This window comes from Pogoniulus pusillus, chromosome 13, assembly GCF_015220805.1.
Source record: "Pogoniulus pusillus isolate bPogPus1 chromosome 13, bPogPus1.pri, whole genome shotgun sequence".
NCBI classification, from domain to species: domain Eukaryota; kingdom Metazoa; phylum Chordata; class Aves; order Piciformes; family Lybiidae; genus Pogoniulus; species Pogoniulus pusillus.
In genome coordinates, this window is record NC_087276.1 from 30055582 (window position 1) to 30078633 (window position 23052).

The window sequence follows — 23052 nt, forward strand, 5'->3', positions numbered from 1 at the left end:
AGAGCATACACCAAACCAACACATACCTGAGCAAGCTCTACCAACGGGACTCCAAAGACATCCTCCCTGCCTGAATCTTTCTGACAGGTGAGGAATGTCATGTCAGACAAAGAGTCACACTGTTCCAGAAGCTGACTCCTGGACAATTTTACAGAAAGTAAAAAGACAGAGGAAGCAGCTCAGAGTCTTTCTCCAACAGAATAACAAACAGAAGGAACAGAAAACATCAGAAATCTTCTCCACCCATCATAAAACTTTTACAAGAGGTGAGAGTGTGGTCTAATATTTTACAGGTTACACAGAAGTAAACTGCCACATATATTTACTGCTGAAGTCACATCTCAAGCGAAGTATTGTCAAAACCATGTGCTTTTTAAACTCTTTAATGCAAAAGGTTTATATATTCCATTGGAGAATGAAAGGATTACTTTGTAAGACCAAGTCCAAGAAGTCTTTTAACAAACTGAATCTTGCTAGCACAAGAAGCAACTCAAAATGAACAGCGTATTTCTGCTATCAACTGGCCAGAATCATACAAAGCTCCTTCGATGCTGCACAAAACTATGGAGCTTTACTAGAGTAACAGGCAGATGCTGAATGGAAGAGCTTGCTGGGGAACAAATGAATACCTGTATGCCATACACCCACTGTCCCACGTACTCCTGATTAGCTGTCAACCATCTCATTTTCCCTTTTCCATGACGAACATTTTTCTCCCACTGACCTACATAGATATTTCCAGACCTGTAGCTGCGAGAAAACACTAAAAGTTAATGACTCATTCATACTAAATTCAGAGTGGATCTTATGAAAGCAAGATTTACTTAAGCAAAACCTCACTGCTTATAAAGGCAGCATTCATTAATGTTAAATATTAGCACTGCACTGCAAGTTGGCTCACAAGGACATAGCTACAGAGGTTTGATTGTACCAACTGTTTATCTCCTATTTTTCAATTACAAATCACTGTAAAAATATTGATGAGGTTTTATCCAAAGACTCTTTGTCATAGCCAATCAAAATACTCTTCTATATACAGCTCCACAAGTAATTTGTCTATTCATGAGCACAGCTCCATCTGTTCAAGTCAATCGAGATTGTCCAGTTTTAAAGGACATTTGTAGTTTACAAAGCTGATTTTGGATTCTGTCTTTAGACATTGTTTGGTGGGAATGACTGCTAGAAATAAACCAACATAAACCTCTAAATTATAGAATCATAGAATCAACCAGGTTGAAAGAGACCTTCAAGATCATCCAGTTAAACCTAGCACCCAACCCTAGCCAATCAACCAGACCATGGCACCAGGTGCCCCAACCAGGCTTTTCTTGAACACCTCCAGGGATGGCAACTCCACCACCTCCCTGGGCAGCCCATTCCAATGCCAATCTGGCAAGAACTTCCTCCCAACATCCAGCCTAGACCTCCCCTGGCACAACTTGAGACTGTGTCCCCTTCTTCTGTTGCTGCTTGCCTGGCAGCAGAGCCCAACCCCACCTGGCTACAGCCTCCCTTCAGGTAGTTGTAGACAGCAATGAGCTCTGCCCTGAGCCTCCTCTGCTGCAGGCTGCACACCCCCAGCTCCCTCAGCCTCTCCTCACAGGGCTGTGCTCCAGACCCCTTCACCAGCCTTACCGCCCTTCTCTGGACATGTTCCAGTATCTCAACATCTCTTGAACTGAGGAGCCCAGAACTGAACACAGTACTCAAGCTGTGGCCTGACCAGCATTCAGTACAGAGGCAGAATAACCTCCCTTGTCCTGCTGGCCACACTGTTCCTGAGCCAGGCCAGGATGCCATTGGCTTTCTTGGCTACCTGGGCACACTGCTGGCTCATCTTCAGCTACTATCTACCAGCAGCCCCAGGCCCCTTTCTTCCTGACTGCTCTCAGCCACTCTGGCCCCAGCCTGTAGCACTGCTTGGGGTTGTTGTGGCCGAAGTGTAGAACCCTGCACTTGGCCTTGTTCAGTCTGATTCCATTGGCCTCTGCCCACCCATCCACCCTGGCCAGGTCCCTCTGCAGGGCTCTCCTACCCTCTAACAAGTCTATTTTATTATTACAAAGCACTTTGTACAATTATTTATTCCACTGCAGGAAGTACACACTACTATGAAATGGCTTCATTTATATCCATTGTAAACAAGAGAAGAAATGGTATAAAATAAAAGAAAAAACAAAGCTAAGAGCAAGTGCTGTTGTGTTTACCATCTCATTCCCCATCCTTCTTTGACATTATTTACCCAGTCACCTGAATACCAAGAAGTATGTTCCTGGTCATAATAAATGGTACCCTAAAACAAACAAGAGAATCAATTTAATTGCTTAAATATTAATTCACACTCATAAAATATTGTATACAAGTTATGTAAGACAGATGTAGTTATGCTTACTTACAGTCACTTTCATACAGACATTCCTATGAAAGCAACCAAAATGATAAAATTAAAAGCAATTTTTTTTCAATCAATGTTAGTGAAGACCTTGAAAAAGACCAAGTGTCAAAAAAATAAAGTCATATCACATGACATCAAAGTCTACATGTTTTTCAAACTCCTTGGAAATGCTTTCTGAGGGCTAAGTTTAGCAACTTAATCACAGTAGTCACTCTGAGATAGATTTTTCTGACTCATTCACAAATCAACTTCCACCAGCAGGGCTACAGCATTAATTGCTCAGTCTTTATCTGAGAGTTTCATCTCAGAACAAACTGTTCAGGGTGTCCCACTGGTGACCATCCATAGCAGCCCATGCAGTTTTAGTGTCTCAGTAGTGACACAGAACAAAAATCCCCATGTGATTACAGTGGATTTTCCTCACATGCTGAACACTGCTCTTTAAAATGTCAATCCCGGATGCACAAACCAGAAAGATAAAAGGACTTGCCTTTAAAAGCTGAACTACACGTTACTTACACTAGGTAAGGCAATCTTAATTCTAACTATCACACTTGGTCTGCCTAATACATTTGTGAAGTGGGATCACATTGTCATTACTGGGAAGCTAATTGTTCTGCCACTGTTATGTGGCTACTGATGCAGTCAGCGGTTTTCACTTTGTCGTCATCTGCTTGGAGCAGCTTATAGGATAAACCAGATAATAGGCCAATAACTCTTTTTAGGATACTGCTAATCCCTTCTACTACAAACAAGATCTCACTCTTAATTGTTTTAATTATCATCCATGGCTTAGAGAAGCTCCTTGGGATAAACTAATCTCTCCATAGCGTGAGAATGTGCAGGCACAGGACAGTTTCGCAAAGCCTTTGCACAAGAGTGCTCACTGTTCTAGAAAGACAGTGACCCAAGGCTACGCTCTCACGTGCTGGTCTTACTTACCTTGCCATGTCTTTTGCCTTTACACCAATAGCCAACGTAAGAAACAGGACGAGTACCACTTCTGAAAACTCCAAATCCATGTCTAACTCCGTTCTTGATGGATCCCTCATAAACGCTGCCATCATTCCATGTGTAACGGCCACTAAGCATCTGCACATTCTTAACAAATGTGCCCTAAAAGATTAAATTAGAGCATCTAAAAAACTGACTCACTCTTCCCCAACTGTTTGGGAGAAGTCAGGCTGGTGACTGAAATCACTGTCACAGTTCCATGGTTGCCACCTACACTGTACCAATTACTGCAGCTTATTAACTTCCCTTGAATTCACACATCTAATTGGTTGTAATTGCGTTTAGTAGTACGTTAAATCGAACTTTACCTCGTATGTCACTCCATCAGCCCATGTGTAAGTCCCTTGTCCATGCATAAGCCCTTCAGAAAACATGCCCTTCAAAAGGAAGAGAACAGCATCACTGGAAAACTTATTCTTAGCAGAAGTGAAGCCTGCAGTGGCTGTAAGGTTTGAAAGCAACCATATATTCATTCCACTCCAGCTATTAGTTTCAAATGAAGTTTTAATGCCAGACACCAACAGAGCTTTCAATGCTTATACATTCTATTGGAATTACACATTGCCATTGGAATGGGCTGCCCAGGGAGGTGGTGGAGTTACTCTCCCTGAAGGTGTTCAAGAAATGAATGGATGAGGCACTTAGTGCCATGGTCTGGTTGATTGCACAGAGTTGGGTGATAGGTTGGACTGGATAAAGCTTGGAGGTCTCTTCCAACCTGGCTGATTCTATAATTCTATGATTCTGAGTGCTCAAGCTCCATCTCTGTTAAAATAAAAGGCTTATCTGTTCTAGAGAAAGAACACTACTTTTTAATTTATACACTCACCTTATATGTATTTCCCCCTTCAAAATATGCAAATCCTTCACCTTCATACAAGCCACGGACTTTTTCACCTTCATAGCTGCAAAGGAAACAAACTGAAATTGAAGATTCCAAGTCCCTGCCAGTAGAACTGAATCACAACATGTATGTAATAAATCACAGAATCATTAGATCTGAAGAACCCGATTCATTGCCCCAAATTAAGAATTAAATCCATGTTTGTACAGTTCTAGGTACACCAGAGACACTTCAATGAGAATTCTGGCCTGCAGTGCAGTAGGAAGCATACCTTTTTACAACAACAAGAGAAAGAGAAGGCTCCTTGTATAGAGGAACATCTTGGTCCGGAGGTTCCTGTACCTCCTCCGGTTCTTTATGCACTGGATTTGCCTGTGTTTCTTCCACTTCACTGACCAGCGTTTGCAGATCTGTCAGCTTTGTTGAAGTGCCCCCAGCTGTGGTATCTTGTGCAGGAACCAGAGGATGTACAGATTTTTCTGCCTTCTTTCCCTCTTTCTTCTTATCCTTTGCCATATCTACTGAATTGCCTCAACATGTATTTTTCTTCCTTCCTTCTCAGCAGCTACTGCCAGACGTAAAGATTTTTCCTCCCTATAATCTGTTTGATAAAACAAAAAACAAAGCACAGCCAAACAACAGCTAACTCTAAACACTGAATGATGTCTTACTTACTACACATGCGTGTATTTTGTCTGTGCAGCGGTCAAGGCAGTGATCTCACCTTGTGGTTGGCAGACCCCAGGGCTAACAAAAACCAATGCCCATCCATGTGGCCCATCCAAACAACTACAACCAAGTGTCATCAATAAACCTAACTCTGCTAGACAGAGGTCTCCATCCTTTCTAGGAGACCTTTAGCACTCTAGATTTAAGCACGTGGAAGAGCTTGGTGGGTTCCTGGACAGCGACAGCGGCACTTGTACCACAGGTTCCAATCGCTGCTCAAGTCACAAGTTGTGAGTAACTGCTACACCTTATAAGGTTATTTAGCCAGTTAAGAGTTACTGAAAGTTCCAGGGCTGCTTAAGCAGCTGCAGTCACCATTCCCGCTCATGTTACCACCACTGCTTTGTGATGCAGCACCAACCAAAGCCCCGCGCTGCAGGGCCGAGCGCTAACAGGGACAGCCCCAACAGGCGCCATGTTCTCACCACTGCCCGGCTCCACCCAGCGCTTCCTGCCGCCCGGGCAGTTACGGTACCGGATCAGCTGTGCGAAGGGCCGAGTGGGAGAGCGCGGAACGGCGAGGGCCGTCGGGCGCTGGCAACCCTCCCGCCCACAGGCCAGTACCGCCCGGCTCCGGGCCCGCCGCCGCCCCGGGCCACCGCCCAACGCCTCACGGCCGCCGCCGCGCTGCCCGCACCGCGCAGGCGCAGGGCGACGCTAACTGCCGTAACCTTACCGACGGGACCGCAGCCGGCCGGTGCCCGCGGGCGGGCGAGGCACGGCTCCACCGAGGGTGAGCCTCACGGCAGGCCCCTCTGCCCGCGCTGCGAAGCGACCTCCCTGTGGCCCGCGGAGGGCAGCGCGCCAGCAGCCAGGCCGGGCCGGCGCTGGCTTCGTTAGGAGCGGGATGCTGCACCGCACAAGGCGGATGGAGAGCGCCGCGTTGCAGACGCTGCACATGTGCCAGAGCCCACATTGTGTTCAGGCGACCCTTCACACCCACGGTGCTGCAGGCACCGGCAGGGCGTGCGCGGCTCCCGCCCCAGCCAGCCGCGGCACCGGCGACGCTGCCCTGCGCCTCGGGAGTGGCTCCACGGCCACGCCACACGGGCTGCAAAGGGAGGTGCTGGGGAATCGGCACCCAAAAGCACACTCCTTGGCTCTACAGAGCTAGAAAGGTGTAGCTACTTGTTTCAGTGGAGTTCTGATATTTAAAATAGATCTGTTTGTGAGTATTTGCTCAGTGTGGACTGACCTGATGAGCAGTGCCCACTGAGACAGCTTCTTCCCGTTCCTGACCCGAAAAGGAGCCCCTCCCTGCTCTTGAAGAACGTGTGGAGGATGGATGGGAAGAATGCTAATTAAAAGTAAACACACCAGATTAATTATTCCATCTTTAAACACATATAGCAGTAACTTAGTCATTAAACGTGACATGAGTGCTTCAAGTAATTATCTAATGCAAGGCAGCTTTAGTGGGAGAAGGAAAACATTCATTTGTGTAGCATTTACATTTTCTTTATACATCCCCTATAGGGTAGTTTTCAACATAGAAGTATTTGGTTTATGACATTACTTAGAGACTTAAAATTCACCTTCCACTTAAAGAATCAGTGTGTTGTCATGCTTGAGTGGAGGGGCAGGTAAGAGCAGGCTGTGTTAACACAGCACAGTGTATTTGGTATAAACGAGGTTCAACTACTCTGGACCTCATGGGGCTCAACAAGACCTTGCAGACCAGAAAGCCAGAGCCTGGGCTGCAGCAGGAGAAGTGTGGCCAGCAGGGCCAGGGAGGTGATTCTCCCCCTCTGCTCTGCTGAGACCCCGCCTGGAGTACTGCATCCAGTTCTGGAGCCCCTGGAACAAAAGGGATGCGGAGATACTGGAGCACGTCCAGAGCAGGGCCAGGAGGATACTCAGAGGGCTGCAGCAGCTCTGCTGTGAGCACAGACTGAAAGAGTTGGGGCTGTGCAGGCTGGAGCAGAGGATGCTCCCAGGGGACCTTCTTGTGGCCTTCCAGGATCTGAAGGGGGCCTATAAAACAGCTGGGGAGGGACTTTTTAGGCTATCAAGTATTGAGAGGACTGGGGGAAATGGAGCAAAGCTGGAGGGGGGGGTAGGTTCAGACTGGACACGAGGAGGAAGTTGTTGAGCATGAGAGGTGAGAGCCTGGAATGGGTTGCCCAGGGAGGTGGTTGAGGCCCCATCCCTGGACGTGTTTAAGGCCAGGCTGGATGAGGCTGTGGCCAGCCTGATCTAGGGGAGGGTGTCCCTGCCCAGGGGCAGGGTGGTTGGAACTGGCTGATGCTTGTGGTCCCTTCCAACCCTGACTGATTCTGTGAATATGTAAACATTTACATTTATTTTTGAAAAGTCTTGATTGCAAAAGAGTAAGTGGCAATAAAAAAGATGCTATTTCCATGTGAATTCCAGCATGGCAATACGGTTGAACTGAGAGGAATAACAATGAAACCCTGCTGAGTTGCCTTTAAGTGCTATTATCTTCAAATCTGAAGACAAGCTAAAAGCTTTTTACTCAAAATAAGTCACGATAAAAGCTCAAAATATCACCAAGAATTAAAATCAAAACTGTTAATAAACAGAAATGAACTTATTCTGGTGAAATCAAGTCTAAACTGACTATGTGTCTTATAGTAGGTCTTCCATGGGGGCAGTTCCAGGGATGTTCAATCTCACCCATATGAGTGATCAGTTTTCTCATTTCCTGCATGTTCAGTGCAGTTCCAATCATCACCTGCAGGGAAAGGCAAAAATCCCCCAGTTATTATTTTCTTTCTCCATACTGACAAGAGACACAGATAAGAGAAATACTTCTGCTACCAGAGGAAACAAGTACTGTGCCAGGCATTAAAAGCAGAAAGATCTACAGGATGAACAGAAGAGAAAACTCAGCTAAGCATGTTCATAACTCCACTAGTATGAAACAAAATAAAAACCTATCAGAATTTCTCCCAAGTTACACAACAAACAAAATTAGAGATATTAAATTAAATTAAAGCAATAGAACAAGGGGACACAGTCTCAAGTTGTGCTGGGGGAAGTATAGGCTGGATGTTAGGAGGAAGTTCTTCCCAGAGAGAGTGATTGGCATTGGAATGGGCTGCCCAGGGAGGTGGTGGAGTCACCATCCCTGGAGGTGTTCAAGAAAAGCCTGGATGAGGCACTTGGTGCCGTGGTCTGGTGGACTGGATAGGGCTCGGGGATAGGTTGGACTGGATGACCTTGGAAGTCTCTTCCAACCTGGTTGATTCTATGATTCTCTGATCAGCTGCTGACACTCACTAGTAAATAAACTTTCCCTGCAATATGTATGGTCACCAATAACACAACAGAAAAGATTTGTTTGAAATCAAGCACTGAATGCTATACTCACAGATTTTCTGCAAGCTCGAGAAGCAAACATCTGTCTGACCCTGGAGGGCCTACACATGACTCCAGGACAGTCGCTTAACATGAAGATCAGTTCATCTATGTCTTGTGGACCAAAAGTCCAGTTTTTGCTTGTTGGCAATGATATTAATTGAACTCTCTGAGTTACAGGAGCTGAAAGATTTGCAAGAAATAATGAAAAAAGGCTTGTGCATTACAGGAAATTACCTCTTCCAGAGGGAAATTGATGCTTTGATACATTAATATGATGGGACTTGCCTATATGCAAAGGTTTATTTCCAGTAGTTCTGGCCTAAACTTACCATTTTCATTTATGACAAAATCAAAGCCATTTTTCCTGAATATTTCCAGGTTTTCAATCAGTACAGTTTCATTTACAGCTGTTAGATTGAGATCTTGAGGCCTGGAAGAGACAGAAGAAGATGGCATTACATACTTATGTAGTGCAGACCACTTAAGGTGAGTGTCAGGAGCAATCCAGCAATACCAATACATAGCTCTACTAAAACGGCATCACAGTATCATCAGGGTTGGAAGAGACCTCACAGATCATCAAATCCAACCCTTTACCACAGAGCTCAAGGCCAGACCATGGCACCAAGTGCCACGTCCAATCCTGCCTTGAACAGCCCCAGGGACGGCGACTCCACCACCTCCCCGGGCAGCCCATTCCAGTGTCCAATGACTCTCTCAGTGAAGAACTTTCTCCTCACCTCCAGCCTAAATTTCCCCTGGCGCAGCCTGAGGCTGTGTCCTCTTGTTCTGGTGCTGGCCACCTGAGAGAAGAGAGCAACCTCCTCCTGGCCACAACCACCCCTCAGGTAGTTGTAGACAGCAATAAGGTCACCCCTGAGCCTCCTCTTCTCCAGGCTAACCAATCCCAGCTCCCTCAGCCTCTCCTCATAGGGCTGTGCTCAAGGCCTCTCCCCAGCCTCGTTGCCCTTCTCTGGACACGCTCAAGCATCTCAATGTCCCTCCTAAACTGGGGGGCCCAGAACTGAACACAGCACTCAAGGTGTGATCTAACCAGTGCAGAGTACAGGGGCAGAATGACCTCCCTGCTCCTGCTGGCCACACCATTCCTGATGCAGGCCAGGATGCCACTGGCTCTCTTGGCCACCTGGGCACACTGCTGGCTCATGTTCAGGCGGGTATCAATCAGCACCCCCAGATCCCTCTCTGTCTGGCTGCTCTCCAGCCACTCCGACCCCAGCCTGTATCTCTAGCATGAAAATCTCACTACTGAACAGATCATTTCCAAGTGTCAGTCTGCAGAGTGAAGTTGGTTGAGCAGCACTCATGGATGCAAGAGCAGCTGCCAATATCCTGGTTGCATGACCACACTTACCAAAGTGTAAAATCTATTTGGCCACTGACTTGCTGCATAGCCATGGCTGTTACCAGTGGAATTTATTTGTCGCCTGAAGATGTCCTTTTTGAAACATGTAAAACCAGCTTCTGTCCTGACTGTTTTGCAAGTGTGGAATTCTACATCAGTCTACCCACAGATATCCCACAGAAAAGTTGAATTACATACACCAAGCCACTATGGTTAAAACAGTGCAAACACTTACGCTATCAGCTTCTGACCTTGAAGAACAGTGTGTTGTTGTAGCATCTCAAAGTTGTACTTCTCATCAGTAGCATGTTGGTCAATTATGAAAAGATCAGAGTTCAACTTTGCTATTATGAAGCCTAAATTGAATTGGCCAATGATCTCCATTTGGGCAAACATTTCTTTGCTGTACACAGAAAATGTAAGCAGATTGTAAGTTACACTTCATCATTTATCATGGCAGACTGTAAAACTTTTATTCACCCCTGAAGGCACTTTACATAAACACCCTTCCCCAAACCAAATCACACACACAGAATCAACCCAAAACAACAACAGAAACTTCATTTAAGTAGGATACAAATGTGAAAATGATCTGCAGTCTGCCACTGACTGGTGAAGCTGTTGTGGCCCAGCATACAACCTATCATTTAAAGACAGGACTGGTTCACAATTCTCCCAAACACAACCACTGGTGATAACAAAATGAGCAATGGGCAGAATGTGACATTTTCACAGCCATATCTCCCCAAATTTCAGCTTTACATGAAGGAGAAATACGAGTCAGACTCTTCTATCTCAGATGAAATTTACTGTTTCTGACTACACTGCAAATTACAATTCTGAACCAAGACAAATCTATGATGTTTGTGGTCTTTTCAGTGTCTTTTTGTAGAATCATAGAATCAACCAGGGTGGAAGAGACCTCCAAGATGATCCAGTCCAGCCTAGCACCCAGCCCTATCCAGTCAACTAGACCATGGCACTAAATGTCCCATCCAGTCTTTTCTTGAACACCTCCGGGGACAGTGACTTCACCACCTTGCAGTTAGTTCAAGCAGCTGCTCTGTCAGGTAGAATAACTTGTGAAATGGACATTTAAAAGCATAAATAAAAGGTATATCCCAAACTAACAGGTGGGATATACCCTACCCAAACAGTGAACCTCCTGCCCACCCCATAAGAAAAGTCTCATGTTTTTCCTTTGCTATTTTTATTAACTGATGAATACAACATATTAAGAAGGTGAAAATACCTGATCTCTTTTCTTAGTTCATCTTCTGCTACTTTATTTTCTCCAGGACTAATTTTTGCTCTAAATCTTCTGTAATTTTTTGTTTCTGTATTTTTCTGTTGTTGCTGTATTACCTTTTTTACCTTTTCTGTTAAAACCTTCATTGAGAATTCAAGTGGCACAGTTTTCTTCTTAACTTCTACCAGCACATCAACACTGGGCACAGAGCTCCTGCTATTCTTCACTTCAATACATTTACTTGCTTCACTTTTAAAGCTCTTGCTTTTAAAACAGTTTACTTTGGGGGAAGAACTACTGGCTTCCTCAGATAACTTATTTGGATCAGTCCTGTCATTCGCTTGATTTAACTTAGGCTCAGCACCCAAGACCTGAATATCACATTCTGATGATTTCTCACCACATCCAACAGTTTTCAGATGCTCGTTCTGAAGTTGCTCTTCTGAGCTGCAGAATTCTTCCTCAGGATTAATTACACTTTCACTGTTGACACAGCTCCTACCTTCTGGTGTACTGCATCCAGCATCTGACTCAGATGTGCTACAGAATCCAGAATCTGCACTGTCTTCTAATTTTCTCAAATATCTGCTTGGAACTGACATATTTGAGTCCATCTTTTCACAGTTCAAGTCCTTTGTCAAGGCAGCCTTTTGAGTCCTTACAGTACTCCAAGTGGTATCAAGTGACATTTGTCTAGGGGAACTGTGCTGCCGTTTTACCTTTTTAGGGCTTTGAAAATTACTCTCTGGTGTTTGATGTAGAGAGAATGACTCCCTTAACCTGGCAAGAGTCATTATTTTCCTTCCTTCACGACTTGGTTTTTCAGTTTCAGAGTCAGGCAGCATTTGTACCTGAGGCTTTTCTGTCTCTTCAGGAAGTGTGTTCTTCAAGTTACCTAAAAAGACCAGGATAAAGACTACTTCACTATTCTGAGTTACCTGGAAACATGAATGAAATGTAAAGGGAATGAAAAGAGAGGGAGAAAACCAGCAAACTCCTCAAAGGATCCCTTAAACTTCAGATAATGACCAAGTATGGGGCTGAAATGCATTAATACCCAACTGACAAGCTGCCACTCCTTTAAGTTAACGGTACCTGCATGAATGAATTTGTCATTTCTTCTTAAGCTGGCACAGCAGGCAGTCCAATTGGCACATCTATGCATATTACCAAGAGAGTTTAATGACTGAGTGACAAGGAAAAGTGAAATGCCTTTACACTTTAATGGTCACTATAAAAGTCCATTGACAAGGTATTAAGGAGCAGGCACAATAGACACCTTTAGTGTATGTGATTTGTAGGTAATTAGAGGGCTTCAATCTTGCAAACTGTCAGTCCAACATGTATTCTACTGAAGATTAGTTTAAAATAAGGAACAATCAGTCTATAACCAAATCTGTAGCAGCAAAAAGGAAAGTAGTAAGGGTTCTGTTGACAAAAATGAGGAGGATGAGGTGGGTTTGAATGATTATACACCCACAAGAGAATCAGAATTTTCTGTAGTTATTGTGAAAGAATCAAAATTCAAAATCCAAGAAAATGGTACTCAAAGTTCTAATTTTATTTACAAGACCTTAACCACTCTTTCTCAAGGACACTTAAATAAAGGAAACACAGATTGCTTCCAACATTTCAAGAGAAACCTTTTTCAAGCATTATCAATTAGTTCTGTGTTAGTTTTCCCCCCAGCTATAAATTGTGTTGTGTTGGAAGGTGCCACTGCCATAACAACCACTTCACTTAAGCTTCTCCTTTATTACTTGATGTAAGCAACTCATGAAGAATCTGCCAACTGACAGCCACATCTTGTTTTTTCATTGGTGGGTTTCTAAAAACCATATTCTCCCATTTTCATTCTCTACCACATACCTAATCAAAAAAATGTCACAGATTGTGTCCTACCTGCAAGGTCCAGAAGTTTCTGATTGACACTGAGTTTGTTAACATCACTACCAAACATCTCCATCAGAGAAGTTTTTAAAATAGCTACTAAAAGCTTTTCCTCTTGAAGTAAAATTTGCCTTTTGTCTGGAGTTACATTGATGTCAATACACTCTGAAAGGAAAAAAAAACAAACAACTGCATTATAAATAAATTTAAAAACCAACAAAGCAACATAAAATCCACCCTTGTGATCCTCCCCCTCTGCTCTGCACTGGTGAAACCCCACCTGGAGTACCACATCCAGTCCTGGAGCCCCTATTACAAGAGGGATATGGATGTGCTGGAAGGTGTCCAGAGAAGGGCCAGGAGGATGATCAGAGGGCTGGAGCAACTCTCCTATGAGGAGAGACTGAGGGAGTTGGGGATGTTCAGTTTGGAGAAGAGAAGACTCTGAGGTGACCTTTCAGTATCTTAAGGGGGCCTACAAGAAGGCTGAGGAGGGACTTTTCAGGCTGTCAGGCAGTGATAGGACTGGGGGTAATGGAACAAAGCTGGAAATGGGTAGACTCAGACTGGATGTTAGGAAGAAGTTCTTCACCATAAGGGTGGTGAGACCCTGGAACAGGTTGCCCAGGGAGGTGGTGGGAGCCTTGTCCCTGGAGGTGTTTAAGGCCAGGCTGTCCAGAGCCTGATCTAGTGTGAAGTGTTTCTGCCCATGGCAGGGTGGGTGGAACTGGATGATTCTTGTGGTCCCTTCCAACCCTAACTCTTTCTATGATCTCTGTTTTCTGCCTTCTCACCCTTTTATTTCACAGGATTAAACTCAAAGCCACAGTTCCCATTCCCAGTATATCTGCAAATTGAACTTTTAACTCCCTCAACTTTTTAGCAAACAAAGCACAAGCTAATTCAGTCTGACAACATGACAAAAGCTTTCCTGTCTTTAAGCTAACCACAAGATTGCCTTTTTCTCATTACCTAAATTACTTTTGAGTATTAAGTAGAGGGGGGAAAATCACAGCTAGACTCTATGTAGATCAAAAATTACCACCCTGCAGGAAGTCACAGAGATCAGTTACAGTGTTCTCTACAATTTACTCTTCAGTGGAGTTACAGCCTTTACTGAAGTTGCTGAGAATTATGCACAACTTACCAGAATCCACACAAATGTTAAGGACAACAAATGGATACTGGTGTTTATTGTATGAATGATAAACTTCATTGACAAGCTTGACAACCTTCAGAGATAACAAAGAAACAATGTCAGTACTATTATCTTCTACTTCCCACCAGTATATGTTATTTCACTCCCTTCAAAACAATTGAAATACTAAATTGTATCTTGTGTGTATGAGCTTTTGCTCAAAGAAAGATACAACAAAGACAAACTGGTGGTGGAGTCTCCATCCCTGGGGGTGTTTAAAAGGAGGCTGGATGAGGCTCTTAGTGCCATGGTTTAGTCAATTAGAAGGGTTAGGTGATAGGTTGGACTCGATGATTCTAGAGGTCTTTTCCAGCCTGGTTGATTCTGTGATTCTGTGTGAGACACAAGAACTTGCAGCATAAATCCACAAATTTGCCAGCAGAGTGCCCAGGTGGCCAAGAGAGCCAATGGCATCCTGGCCTGGATCAGTGTGGCCAGCAGGACAAGGGAGGTTATTCTTCCCCTGTACTCAACACTGGTCAGACCACACCTTGAGTGCTGTGTCCAGTTCTGGGCTCCTTAATTGCAGAGAGATGTTGAGGTACTGGAAGGTGTCCAGAGAAGGGCAACAAGGCTGGGGAGGGGCCTGGAACACAAACCCTATGAGGAGAGGCTGAGGGAGCTGGGGGTGTGCAGCCTGGAGAAGAGGAGGCTCAGGGGAGACCTCATTGCTGTCTACAACTACCTGAAGGGAGGCTGTAGCCAGGTGGGGTTGGTCTCTTCTGCCAGGAAGTTGTTGGCAGAGAGAGTGATTGGCATTGGAATGGGCTGCCCAGGGAGGAAGCGGAGTCACCGTGCCTGGAGGTGTTGAAGCAAAGCCTGCCTGAGGCACTTAGTGCCATGGTCTGGTTGACTGGATAGGGCTGGGTGCTAGGTTGGACTGGCTGAGCTCAGAGCTCTCTTCCAACCTGGTTGATCTATGATTCTATGATACTAATTCAATGGCTTTCACAGAGTATCAATCAAGTTAGCACTAGTGATGTCAAAACCCCAAAGCCTCACCTTTGCTGGATCACATGGACGTTGGTTGATAAAGAAGAACTGTCTGTCTGTTGTACTCCTTCCAACACCATGATCACAACGAGAGATGAAGCCTGTAATACTGTTGTGTGATAGCAATGCAACGGTAAGGAAACATGGATGAGAAAAACAAACTGATTTTTCTGACTATAAACATATTTGATGGAAGAATCTTTTATAAAGGAGCTAAAAGAAACAGTACTATACAGCATCAGCAAATGTGCCTAAGTATTTCCTCTCCCAGTTCCTGAACTGACTAAAGGCTGAATGTTCAACTCCAGAAAGGAATCAGGCAATGGAAAAAGTAGGTGGCTCCAGTTTCAAAAGAAATAGCATTTGTAATTCTTCTGTTCTGAAAGCAGAAGAGAGGTCAGTTGTGAAGTGTCACTGATCAGATAGTAATGCATTTATTTGCCAATCTCTTGTACAGGGAGAGCTACTTAAAGGTAAGAAAGTAAAGGGTAATCTGGCTAAATTGATTCACATTCATCTCCTACCATTTCTCAGTAACACTACTGGAGGAACAGAGCTATAAACAATGGATACAGCAAATCCATACAGTTACTCAGAGCACCAAAGGTCAGCAGAACACTACACTAACATATAACTAACCAGAACACAAGGAATAGTAGTTTTGCCCTTCCCACTCAAATGACTAGCAACATCTTAGTCCCAAGTTAACTTTTCCAAGCCAGTGATGGTCTTTCCCAAACTGTATACTAATATCTACTAGGCAGTTCTTGGCTACTTTTGCTACTGTTCACCACCAAACTCTACTTTCTTCCTTTTTATTTCAATTTTGGTAGTGGTGCTCTGTACTTCTTTACCTACCAATAAAGAGTCTGTGGCATAGTAGTAGCACTGAGTCCATATTCTTCACAAACAGCTTCATTAGGAGGTAGCTGAACAAAAGGAATGAGACTTTGCAACTGAAAAAAAAAAGGAAGGGAAACATTAAGCTTACAGCTTTTTTCTTCTATTGCTATTTATTAGCTTTAAAAGCTGCTTCATAAACTGATGATTTTGTTCAAGTTGGCTGACCAAGTCTGCCTACAGAGGAACAGGAGCAATGCCTCAACCAATGACTGTTCTCACTTCGCTATCACTGCTTTTGCCTTATTTCACAGATCCTTACTTTAAGTTGTACAAAACCAGAACAACAAAATCATTGATACAATTTGGACTCTGCAGAAATGACCTTGGCAAGTTTTATGCATTTTTTTTTCTATCTAAGGCTTCTAAAAGAGGAATAAAGCTGTATGGGTACTGCCTGAGTACAGACATATTTACCACAAACATCCTCCCAGCTGTGCCACTATTATTTTCCTGTCAGGAAAGCATCTTCACACTTCAGTGTTTGATACTACATAAGCAGGCTATAAGCCTTCAAATACCACAGAATTTTCCACTGTGCTTGTTGCTGTGAGGCAGGACAAAGCTACATCTTTCATCTTGTCTCTCAGCTGCAGCATGAACAACTTTGAAACTTCTAAACAGGCACTATGAGGAGAGAAAGTGCTTATCAATAACCATCAGCTGCCAACTACTCAATATTCCTGATGGCTGCAGTATACAGCGCAGGAAGGAGGAATTTATGCCCTTTTGTTTTCATCTTTACTTTCTTCTAGAGAATAACAAATTCTTTTTATAGCTAATATTTAGAAAGCATCGCAGTACACAGCTCTACAGGGGCTGTCTGCAATCCAGTTTAGAGGTTAAGCAGAACAACAAAGAGATGTTAGTTTCACAGGAAGAGGTTGACAAAGCTAGAAACACCTCCTGGTTTCTGTTCCCCATTGAAGACTCACACCATTTTCAGGATTTTAAGTGCTTGTTCCTGTGACATACAGCAATGTTCTTGCCCAGGCTGTTTGTCAAAAGCCCAAACCTTCAGAGGCTTGCTGGCACAACACATAAAAGTGGCCTCAGAGCAGTAACCCTGTTTTCCTGGGCCTTTTCATGGAATCAGCCAGGTTGGAAGAGACCTCCAAGATCATCCAGGCCAACCTAGCACCCAGCCCTAGCCAATCAACCAGACCATGGCACTAAGTGCCTCATCCAGGCTTTGCTTGAACACCTTCAGGGACAGCAACTCCACCACCTCCCTGGGCAGCCCATTCCAATGCCAATCACTCTCTCTGGGAAGAACTTCCTCCTAACATCCAGCCTATACTTTCCCTAGCACAACTTGAGACTGTGTCCCCTTCTTCTCTTGCTGCTTGCCTGGGAGAAGAGCCCAACCCCACCTGGCTACAACCTCCCTTCAGGCAGTTGCAGACAGCAATGAGCTCTGCCCTGAGCCTCCTCTTCTGCAGGCTGCACACCCCCAGCTCCCTCAGCCTCTCCTCACAGGGCTCTGCTCCAGGCCCCTCCCCAGCCTTGTTGCCCTTCTCTGGACACCTTCCAGCACCTCAACATCTCTCTTGAATTGAGGGGCCCAGAACTGGACACAGCACTCAAGGTGTGGCCTGAGCAGTGCTGAGTCCAGGGGAACAATAACCTCCCTTGTCCTGCTGGCCACATTGCTCCTGATACAAGCCAGGATGCCACTGGCTCTCCTGCCCCCCCGGGCATGCTGCTGGCTCACGTTCAGCTACTGTCTACCAGTATCCCCAGCTCCCTTTCTTCCTGGCTGCTCTCTGCCACTCTGTCGGTTCAGGAACGCCAAGGGAACATGGGGAGGTTGCACTGGTTTTCCTTTTTCCACCTGCAGAGTGTGCTAGAAGCCAACACTTGCTCTGTCCTCTGACGGTATTGAAAGGTTTCCTACATCCCTATTTAATAGATAGTAAAAACCTCTCCAGCTAAGTACAGCATCTCTCAACAACAAAAGTAATACCTGTTTTTGTCCAAATACTGCTCCAATGTTTTCCTTTAAACTAGAACTTCCAGTAGTTGATACCACAGAGCTTTTTTTCCCTTGGCCAACTTGATTGGTGCAGTTAATCCTCACTCCTTTTGAAACAATACAGTATGCCTGCAAGACCTGGACCATTTTGGCATACTCCTATCAAAGAAACAAAAAAGGATAAAGTTCACATCTATACAAACCAGCTCATTTGAAAACAAAAATGAATAAACAAAACAGTATTTTCAAGTAACACAAAAAGGGAAGGGATAGATTTTGGGGGGGTTAAAAAAAAATCTTTGGAAATTAAATCAAATATGTATATATACACACACATTAAAAATAATGTCTTTAAAAAGAAACAGCACGTTTACAAGGCTGATATTTAGTCCTAACACAGCAGTCCTTGATTTCTAAGTACACCAAAGTGAACAGGACATTGATTCACCCCAAGAAGCGTTACAGGCAGGGGACAGAGTGACTGGACAGCAGCCAGGAAGAAAGGGAGCTGGGGGTACTGGTAGAGAGGAGCTGAAGATGAGCCAGCAGTGTGCCCCGGTGGCCAAGAGAGCCAATGGCATCCTGGCCTGGATCAGGAACAGTGTGGCCAGTAGGACAAGGGAGGTTATTCTGCCCCTGTACTCAGCACTGCTCAGGCCACACCTTGAGTACTGTGTCCAGTTCTGGGCTCCTCAATTCAAGAGAGATGTTGAGGTACTGGAAGGTGTCCAGAGAAGGGCAACAAAGCTGGTGAGGGGCCTGGAACACAAACCCTATGAGGAGAGGCTGAGGGAGCTGGGGGTGTGCAGCCTGCAGAAGAGGAGGCTCAGGGCAGAGCTCATTGCTCTCTACAACTACCTGAAGGGAGGTTGTAGCCAGGTGGGGTTGGGCTCTTCTGCCAGACAACCAGCAACAGAACAAGGGGACACAGTCTCAAGTTATGCCGGGGGAGGTCTAGGCTGGATGTTAGGAGGAAGTTCTTCCCAGAGAGAGTGATTGGCATTGGAATGGGCTGCCCAGGGAGGTGGTGGAGTCACCATCCCTGGAGGTGTTCAAGAAAAGACTGGATGAGGCACTTGGTGCCATGGTCTAGTTGACTGGATAGGGCTGGGTGCTAGGTTGGCCTGGATGAGCTTGGAGGTCTCTTCCAACCTGACTGATTCTATGATTGTTTCCAGTATCTCAACACTTGAGAATGTATCAAAAACACTGATTGGAAAACAGAAGAGGGAAGAATACAGGAAGCCTGCTCTGTTGTGTGATGAAGATACATGGACAAGCACAAGAGAGTCTGTCATAATCAATGGATGATACAGCAAACTGAGGATCATCCAGCAGGGAGTAGATCTCCTTTGAATTAATAACTGATGATCTAACCTACCTTTTTAATGTTTCTTTGGAATTCCTTGTGCCGCACGGGCAAAGTATAAAATAGCTGCTGGATGTGAACAGTTGTCCCTTGCTGTCGTGGAAAAGGAGTTCTCTGAGTAATGTTACCATTGTGATCAAACACCAAACGAGCCCCAACCTTGGCAGACTTGTGACAGGTAAAAATGGTAACATCACTGAAGGACAGAAAGAGGAGACAGCATTACTCACTGAGCACTGTTCCTTCACGTCCTCATGGCACAAAATCTACATCGCTACCACTCATTCATTTAAACCAAGTCTTCAGCACAACCAGCTAAAAGCATACCTGCAGAGCAGAGTGACATCTGCTTAGCTGCAACACAAACATCTTTTAGTTTTAGCCCTTTCATCCTTCTCCAGACTATAAAGTCTGGTTTTGTGGGCCACCCCGTGCCTCGTACTAATACATAACCAACAGCAGAATATTCCTGATGCACAGAACTGTCTACAGAAAAGCTGTTTCAAATGCATGGATTGTCTGGGAGAAGTTTAAACACATCTTTGACAAGATACAGCCTAGCAAACGCAGCACTTAGGTTTAAAATAGTGCTTGACACGAGTGAATCAAGCACTAACACAAGTACAGAGCCCCATCCTGCAAAGATTTTTGTATGTAGAACAATCAGGTGCTCAGAATCATACAATAATTTCAGAAGCTTAGAATCACAGAATAATTTTAGTTGGAAAGGACTCAGGATACCATGCAACTTGGAGAAGAGTAGGCTCAGGGCAGAGCTCATTGCTGTCTACAGCTGCCTGAAGGGAGGCTGTAGCCAGGTGGGGTTGGTCTCTTCTGCCGGGCAACCAGCAACAGAACAAGGGGACACAGTCTCAAGTTGAGCCAGGGGAAGTATAGGCTGGATGTTAGGAGGAAGTTCTTGCCAGAGAGGGTGACTGGCATTGGAATGGGCTGCCCAGGGAAGTGGTGGAATCACTGTGCCTGGAGGTGTTCAAGCAAAGCCTGGACGGGGCACTTGGTGCCATGGTCTGGTTGACTGGACAGGGCTGGGTGCTAGGTTGGACTGGATGATCTTGGAGGTCTCTTCCAACCTGGTTGATTCTGTGAATCTATGAACTTACTGCTCAGAACTGACCTAACATCAAGCAACTGGAAGTTTCCAAAGCCTCATTTATCAACAATGATAAACCGAAAAGTTGGTTTGGGTTATTTTCATGCATACAATAATATTCTGCTAATAGAAAGATTAATATTGATACCTCAATGCACACAGTGAACTCAAAGCTTCACCTCGAAATCCAAAAGTTTCAACATGCACTAGATCAGAAAAATCTTGTATCTTTGATGTATAATGTTTCAGAGCTGGAAAAAGACATTTAAAATACACATTTCAATTCAAAATGATGCTGGTCTGTGCCTATGAAGAACCAAAAAAACCCTTCTGTATTATTCATTTTATTGTACATAATATTAGAGACACAATAATTAAATGCTTGATGCTTCCCTTTTCCTCTTCTTATAAGCACAAGCTTCTAAAATCCTCAGATACAGCTGTTAGTAACACTACACCCAGAATTCATACAGCATTGCTGACCTACACGTTACAGGATGCCTCACAGCAGTGCACAGTGCCTGCCTCTGCTGACGAGGTACCTGTCACAGATACTTTTCCCTGCAAGAAAACAACTGCATTGCTGTCCATGGTATACAGTGGGCAGGGATAAACACACTCCCATAACAACAACTGAGGAGGACTCAATCTACACAATCAGGACAGCATTAGGGTTGCAAATTGAATTAGCAGCAGCACTTCAGAAATTCCAGTGTCCTGGAACAGCAGAAGAAAGAGTTGCTGATGTATTATGTGCATAGTGTGAACACAAAAAGTTACTGAGTAATGACCCAAGGTGAAATCATTCTTTGAAAAAAGAAATGCCAGTATTTGTGTTGCAGTGCTTCGTTACAGTTATGATATAGTATTGTTTCTGCTCTCCCTTTATGCAATTTAGAGCTATCAAAGGGAAGATCTGACAGTCAGATGTGCAGTGTCAGGTCCCTTTCAGCCAACAGTCCAACCTGTAATTCACAAAAGCAGCCACTCTCACAAAGTTTGACTCACAATGACTGATGACTCAACATGAATGAACCTAAAGGAACGTTTATAGGACTTTCTCCTCTATAATTACTTCTGTTCATCATTGCACTTAAATAAGGACTCAAACCAAAGACTAATTCAAAGCTACAAGAACTATACCCAAAATAGCAGTACAGAAGTTCAGCCTAGGTTTCCCCATGTCTTGCAGGTTGTGCATGTGTCATATAAAGGATGAGTATTTGCCAATAAAACCAGTGAAGGTAGCAAATATGTTTAAAAAGAACAGAAAGCAGTTTTCTCACTGAACATATGCTTTCAAAACATCCATATGTAAATTAAGGAAAAGGTTCAACTTACTCAGGCCTTCAAAGTTTTCCTCTTCCACTCCAATTCCATTATCTGAAACCTCTATGAGCTCTGCTCCATAATCTTTAAGCTTTACATCTAGGAAGTTAAGTCCATACAAAGTATTCACTATCAGTTTTGTACTTGATGTAACATTCATAGGTAATAGCAAAGTCTGAACAACAAAAGGGCCACAGCTGTCACAATTGAAGGCAAACCAATGCAAAGCAGTCAGTGCTTGCAGATAGTTCAGCTTCACTACACTTTTGCCTGAAGATAAGTTTTTCCAGTGATAACAGCCATTATCCTGGCAGCTCTGGAAGCTGCAGCACTGCCCTGACCACCTGCTAGCGGAGCCTAATCACCACTGCTGTACAGGCCACACACACTGGGTGGCCAAAAGGGCTATAATAAATAACAGAGACAAAATCAAATCCTTTAGGGACGTAGAGGGAGCCTGAAAATCAAACTGTTGTCTTTATCCGAGGCTTAGAAGCACTGCAAACATGTGAGGCACAGAGAAAGTATTTGCACAGCCCTGTTAACATGCATTCTGCCTGGAGGAAAAGCCTGCTTTAGAGGCCAAGGTGTTGTTAGGAAATTGCAGTGAACAGAAGGTTACCGATGTTGGTTGCTCCAGCATCCAGACTGTTCTCCACCAGCTCTTTCACCGCAGTGCCAAGATTCAGCACAACCTGTCCCGAACAGATCCGATGAACGGACTTACGGTCGATGGGCCTGATGGCTCTGGCAGGCTGCAGGCTTGACAGAGAGGAGGGAGGGGGGACCACGGTGAAGCACGCAGTAAAGGCGCTCCGGACCCGCCCAGCCCTCTCAAACACGGGCAACTGGTATCCAAGTGCCAGGCAGGGGTACCCTGAGCGGCCATACCCAAAGGCGGAGCGCCCGAGAAGCCGCACACGTTCCCCAGGCAAGTCCGGAGGGAAGGCGGGAACCAAGAAGCCAGAGGCAGCTGAGGAGGCCGCAGCCACGACAGCGACTAGAGTGCTGTCTGCTGCCGGGCAGCCAGATCCCCAGCCTCCCGTGAGAGGCAGCCAGAGCAGGGCACTGTAGGTGAGCGGCAGCCCCCACCGCGGCAGCCAGGAGGGCCGAGGCACGCTCTAAAGCAGGCACTCACCGAGACGCAGCCTCCTCCATCGGGACCCAGAAGCAGGACGCGCTGCAGGCGCCGCAGGGTCCCCCCCGCAGGCTCCGCCCTCGCTCAGCCACTGGCTGCTGAGTAAAAGAGTTCGCCAGTCCCAACCGGGCTCTCAACTCTCTTGGTGCCGATTGGCCACTTAGGACAGCAAATGGAAGCCAGCAGCGGCCCCTTTTGCCCTATGGAGGTTCGCCTAACGCATGCCCG

The 23052-nt window shown here is 45.1% G+C and overlaps 2 protein-coding genes across 9 annotated transcripts in view; both read right to left on the reverse strand.

The window, feature by feature from the left end:
- Window positions 1-6881, reverse strand: part of LOC135180908 (radial spoke head 10 homolog B-like) — a 25183-nt gene extending 18302 nt beyond the window's left edge. Inside the window, exons 1-7 of one of the 6 annotated variants that reach the window (XM_064153760.1) lie at window positions 6178-6255; window positions 4525-4854; window positions 4239-4314; window positions 3718-3786; window positions 3338-3511; window positions 2208-2293; window positions 630-750 (exon numbers count right to left, since the gene is read on the reverse strand). In XM_064153760.1, the coding sequence (XP_064009830.1) occupies window positions 630-750; window positions 2208-2293; window positions 3338-3511; window positions 3718-3786; window positions 4239-4314; window positions 4525-4769 (771 nt within the window). In that variant the 5' untranslated portion in view covers window positions 4770-4854; window positions 6178-6255. Of the gene's footprint in view, window positions 1-629; window positions 751-2207; window positions 2294-3337; window positions 3512-3717; window positions 3787-4238; window positions 4315-4524; window positions 4855-5407; window positions 5602-5658; window positions 5799-6177 lie in introns of those variants that run through there. The other 5 variants (XM_064153761.1, XM_064153763.1, XM_064153759.1 and 2 more) reach the window with 5 other exon arrangements.
- A 372-nt stretch (window positions 6882-7253) lies between these two features.
- On the reverse strand, window positions 7254-22887 carry PMS2 (PMS1 homolog 2, mismatch repair system component). Of its 3 annotated transcripts, XM_064153756.1 has the most exons (15): window positions 22825-22887; window positions 22309-22448; window positions 21699-21785; window positions 20506-20608; window positions 19259-19442; window positions 17869-18036; window positions 15861-15958; window positions 15012-15111; window positions 13959-14043; window positions 12824-12976; window positions 10925-11816; window positions 9908-10075; window positions 8636-8736; window positions 8317-8486; window positions 7254-7677 (listed from the first exon to the last, which is right to left on the reverse strand). In XM_064153756.1, the coding sequence occupies exons 1-15, from the start codon at window positions 22842-22844 to the stop codon at window positions 7534-7536; spliced, it is 2613 nt and encodes an 870-aa protein (XP_064009826.1). In that variant the 5' UTR covers window positions 22845-22887; the 3' UTR covers window positions 7254-7533. The 3 variants fall into 3 exon arrangements, with proteins under 3 accessions (XP_064009826.1, XP_064009827.1, XP_064009828.1); XM_064153757.1 differs by lacking the exon at window positions 8317-8486; XM_064153758.1 differs by lacking the exons at window positions 7254-7677; window positions 8317-8486 and having other exon boundaries at window positions 9924-10075.
- Window positions 22888-23052: the final 165 nt, after the last annotated feature.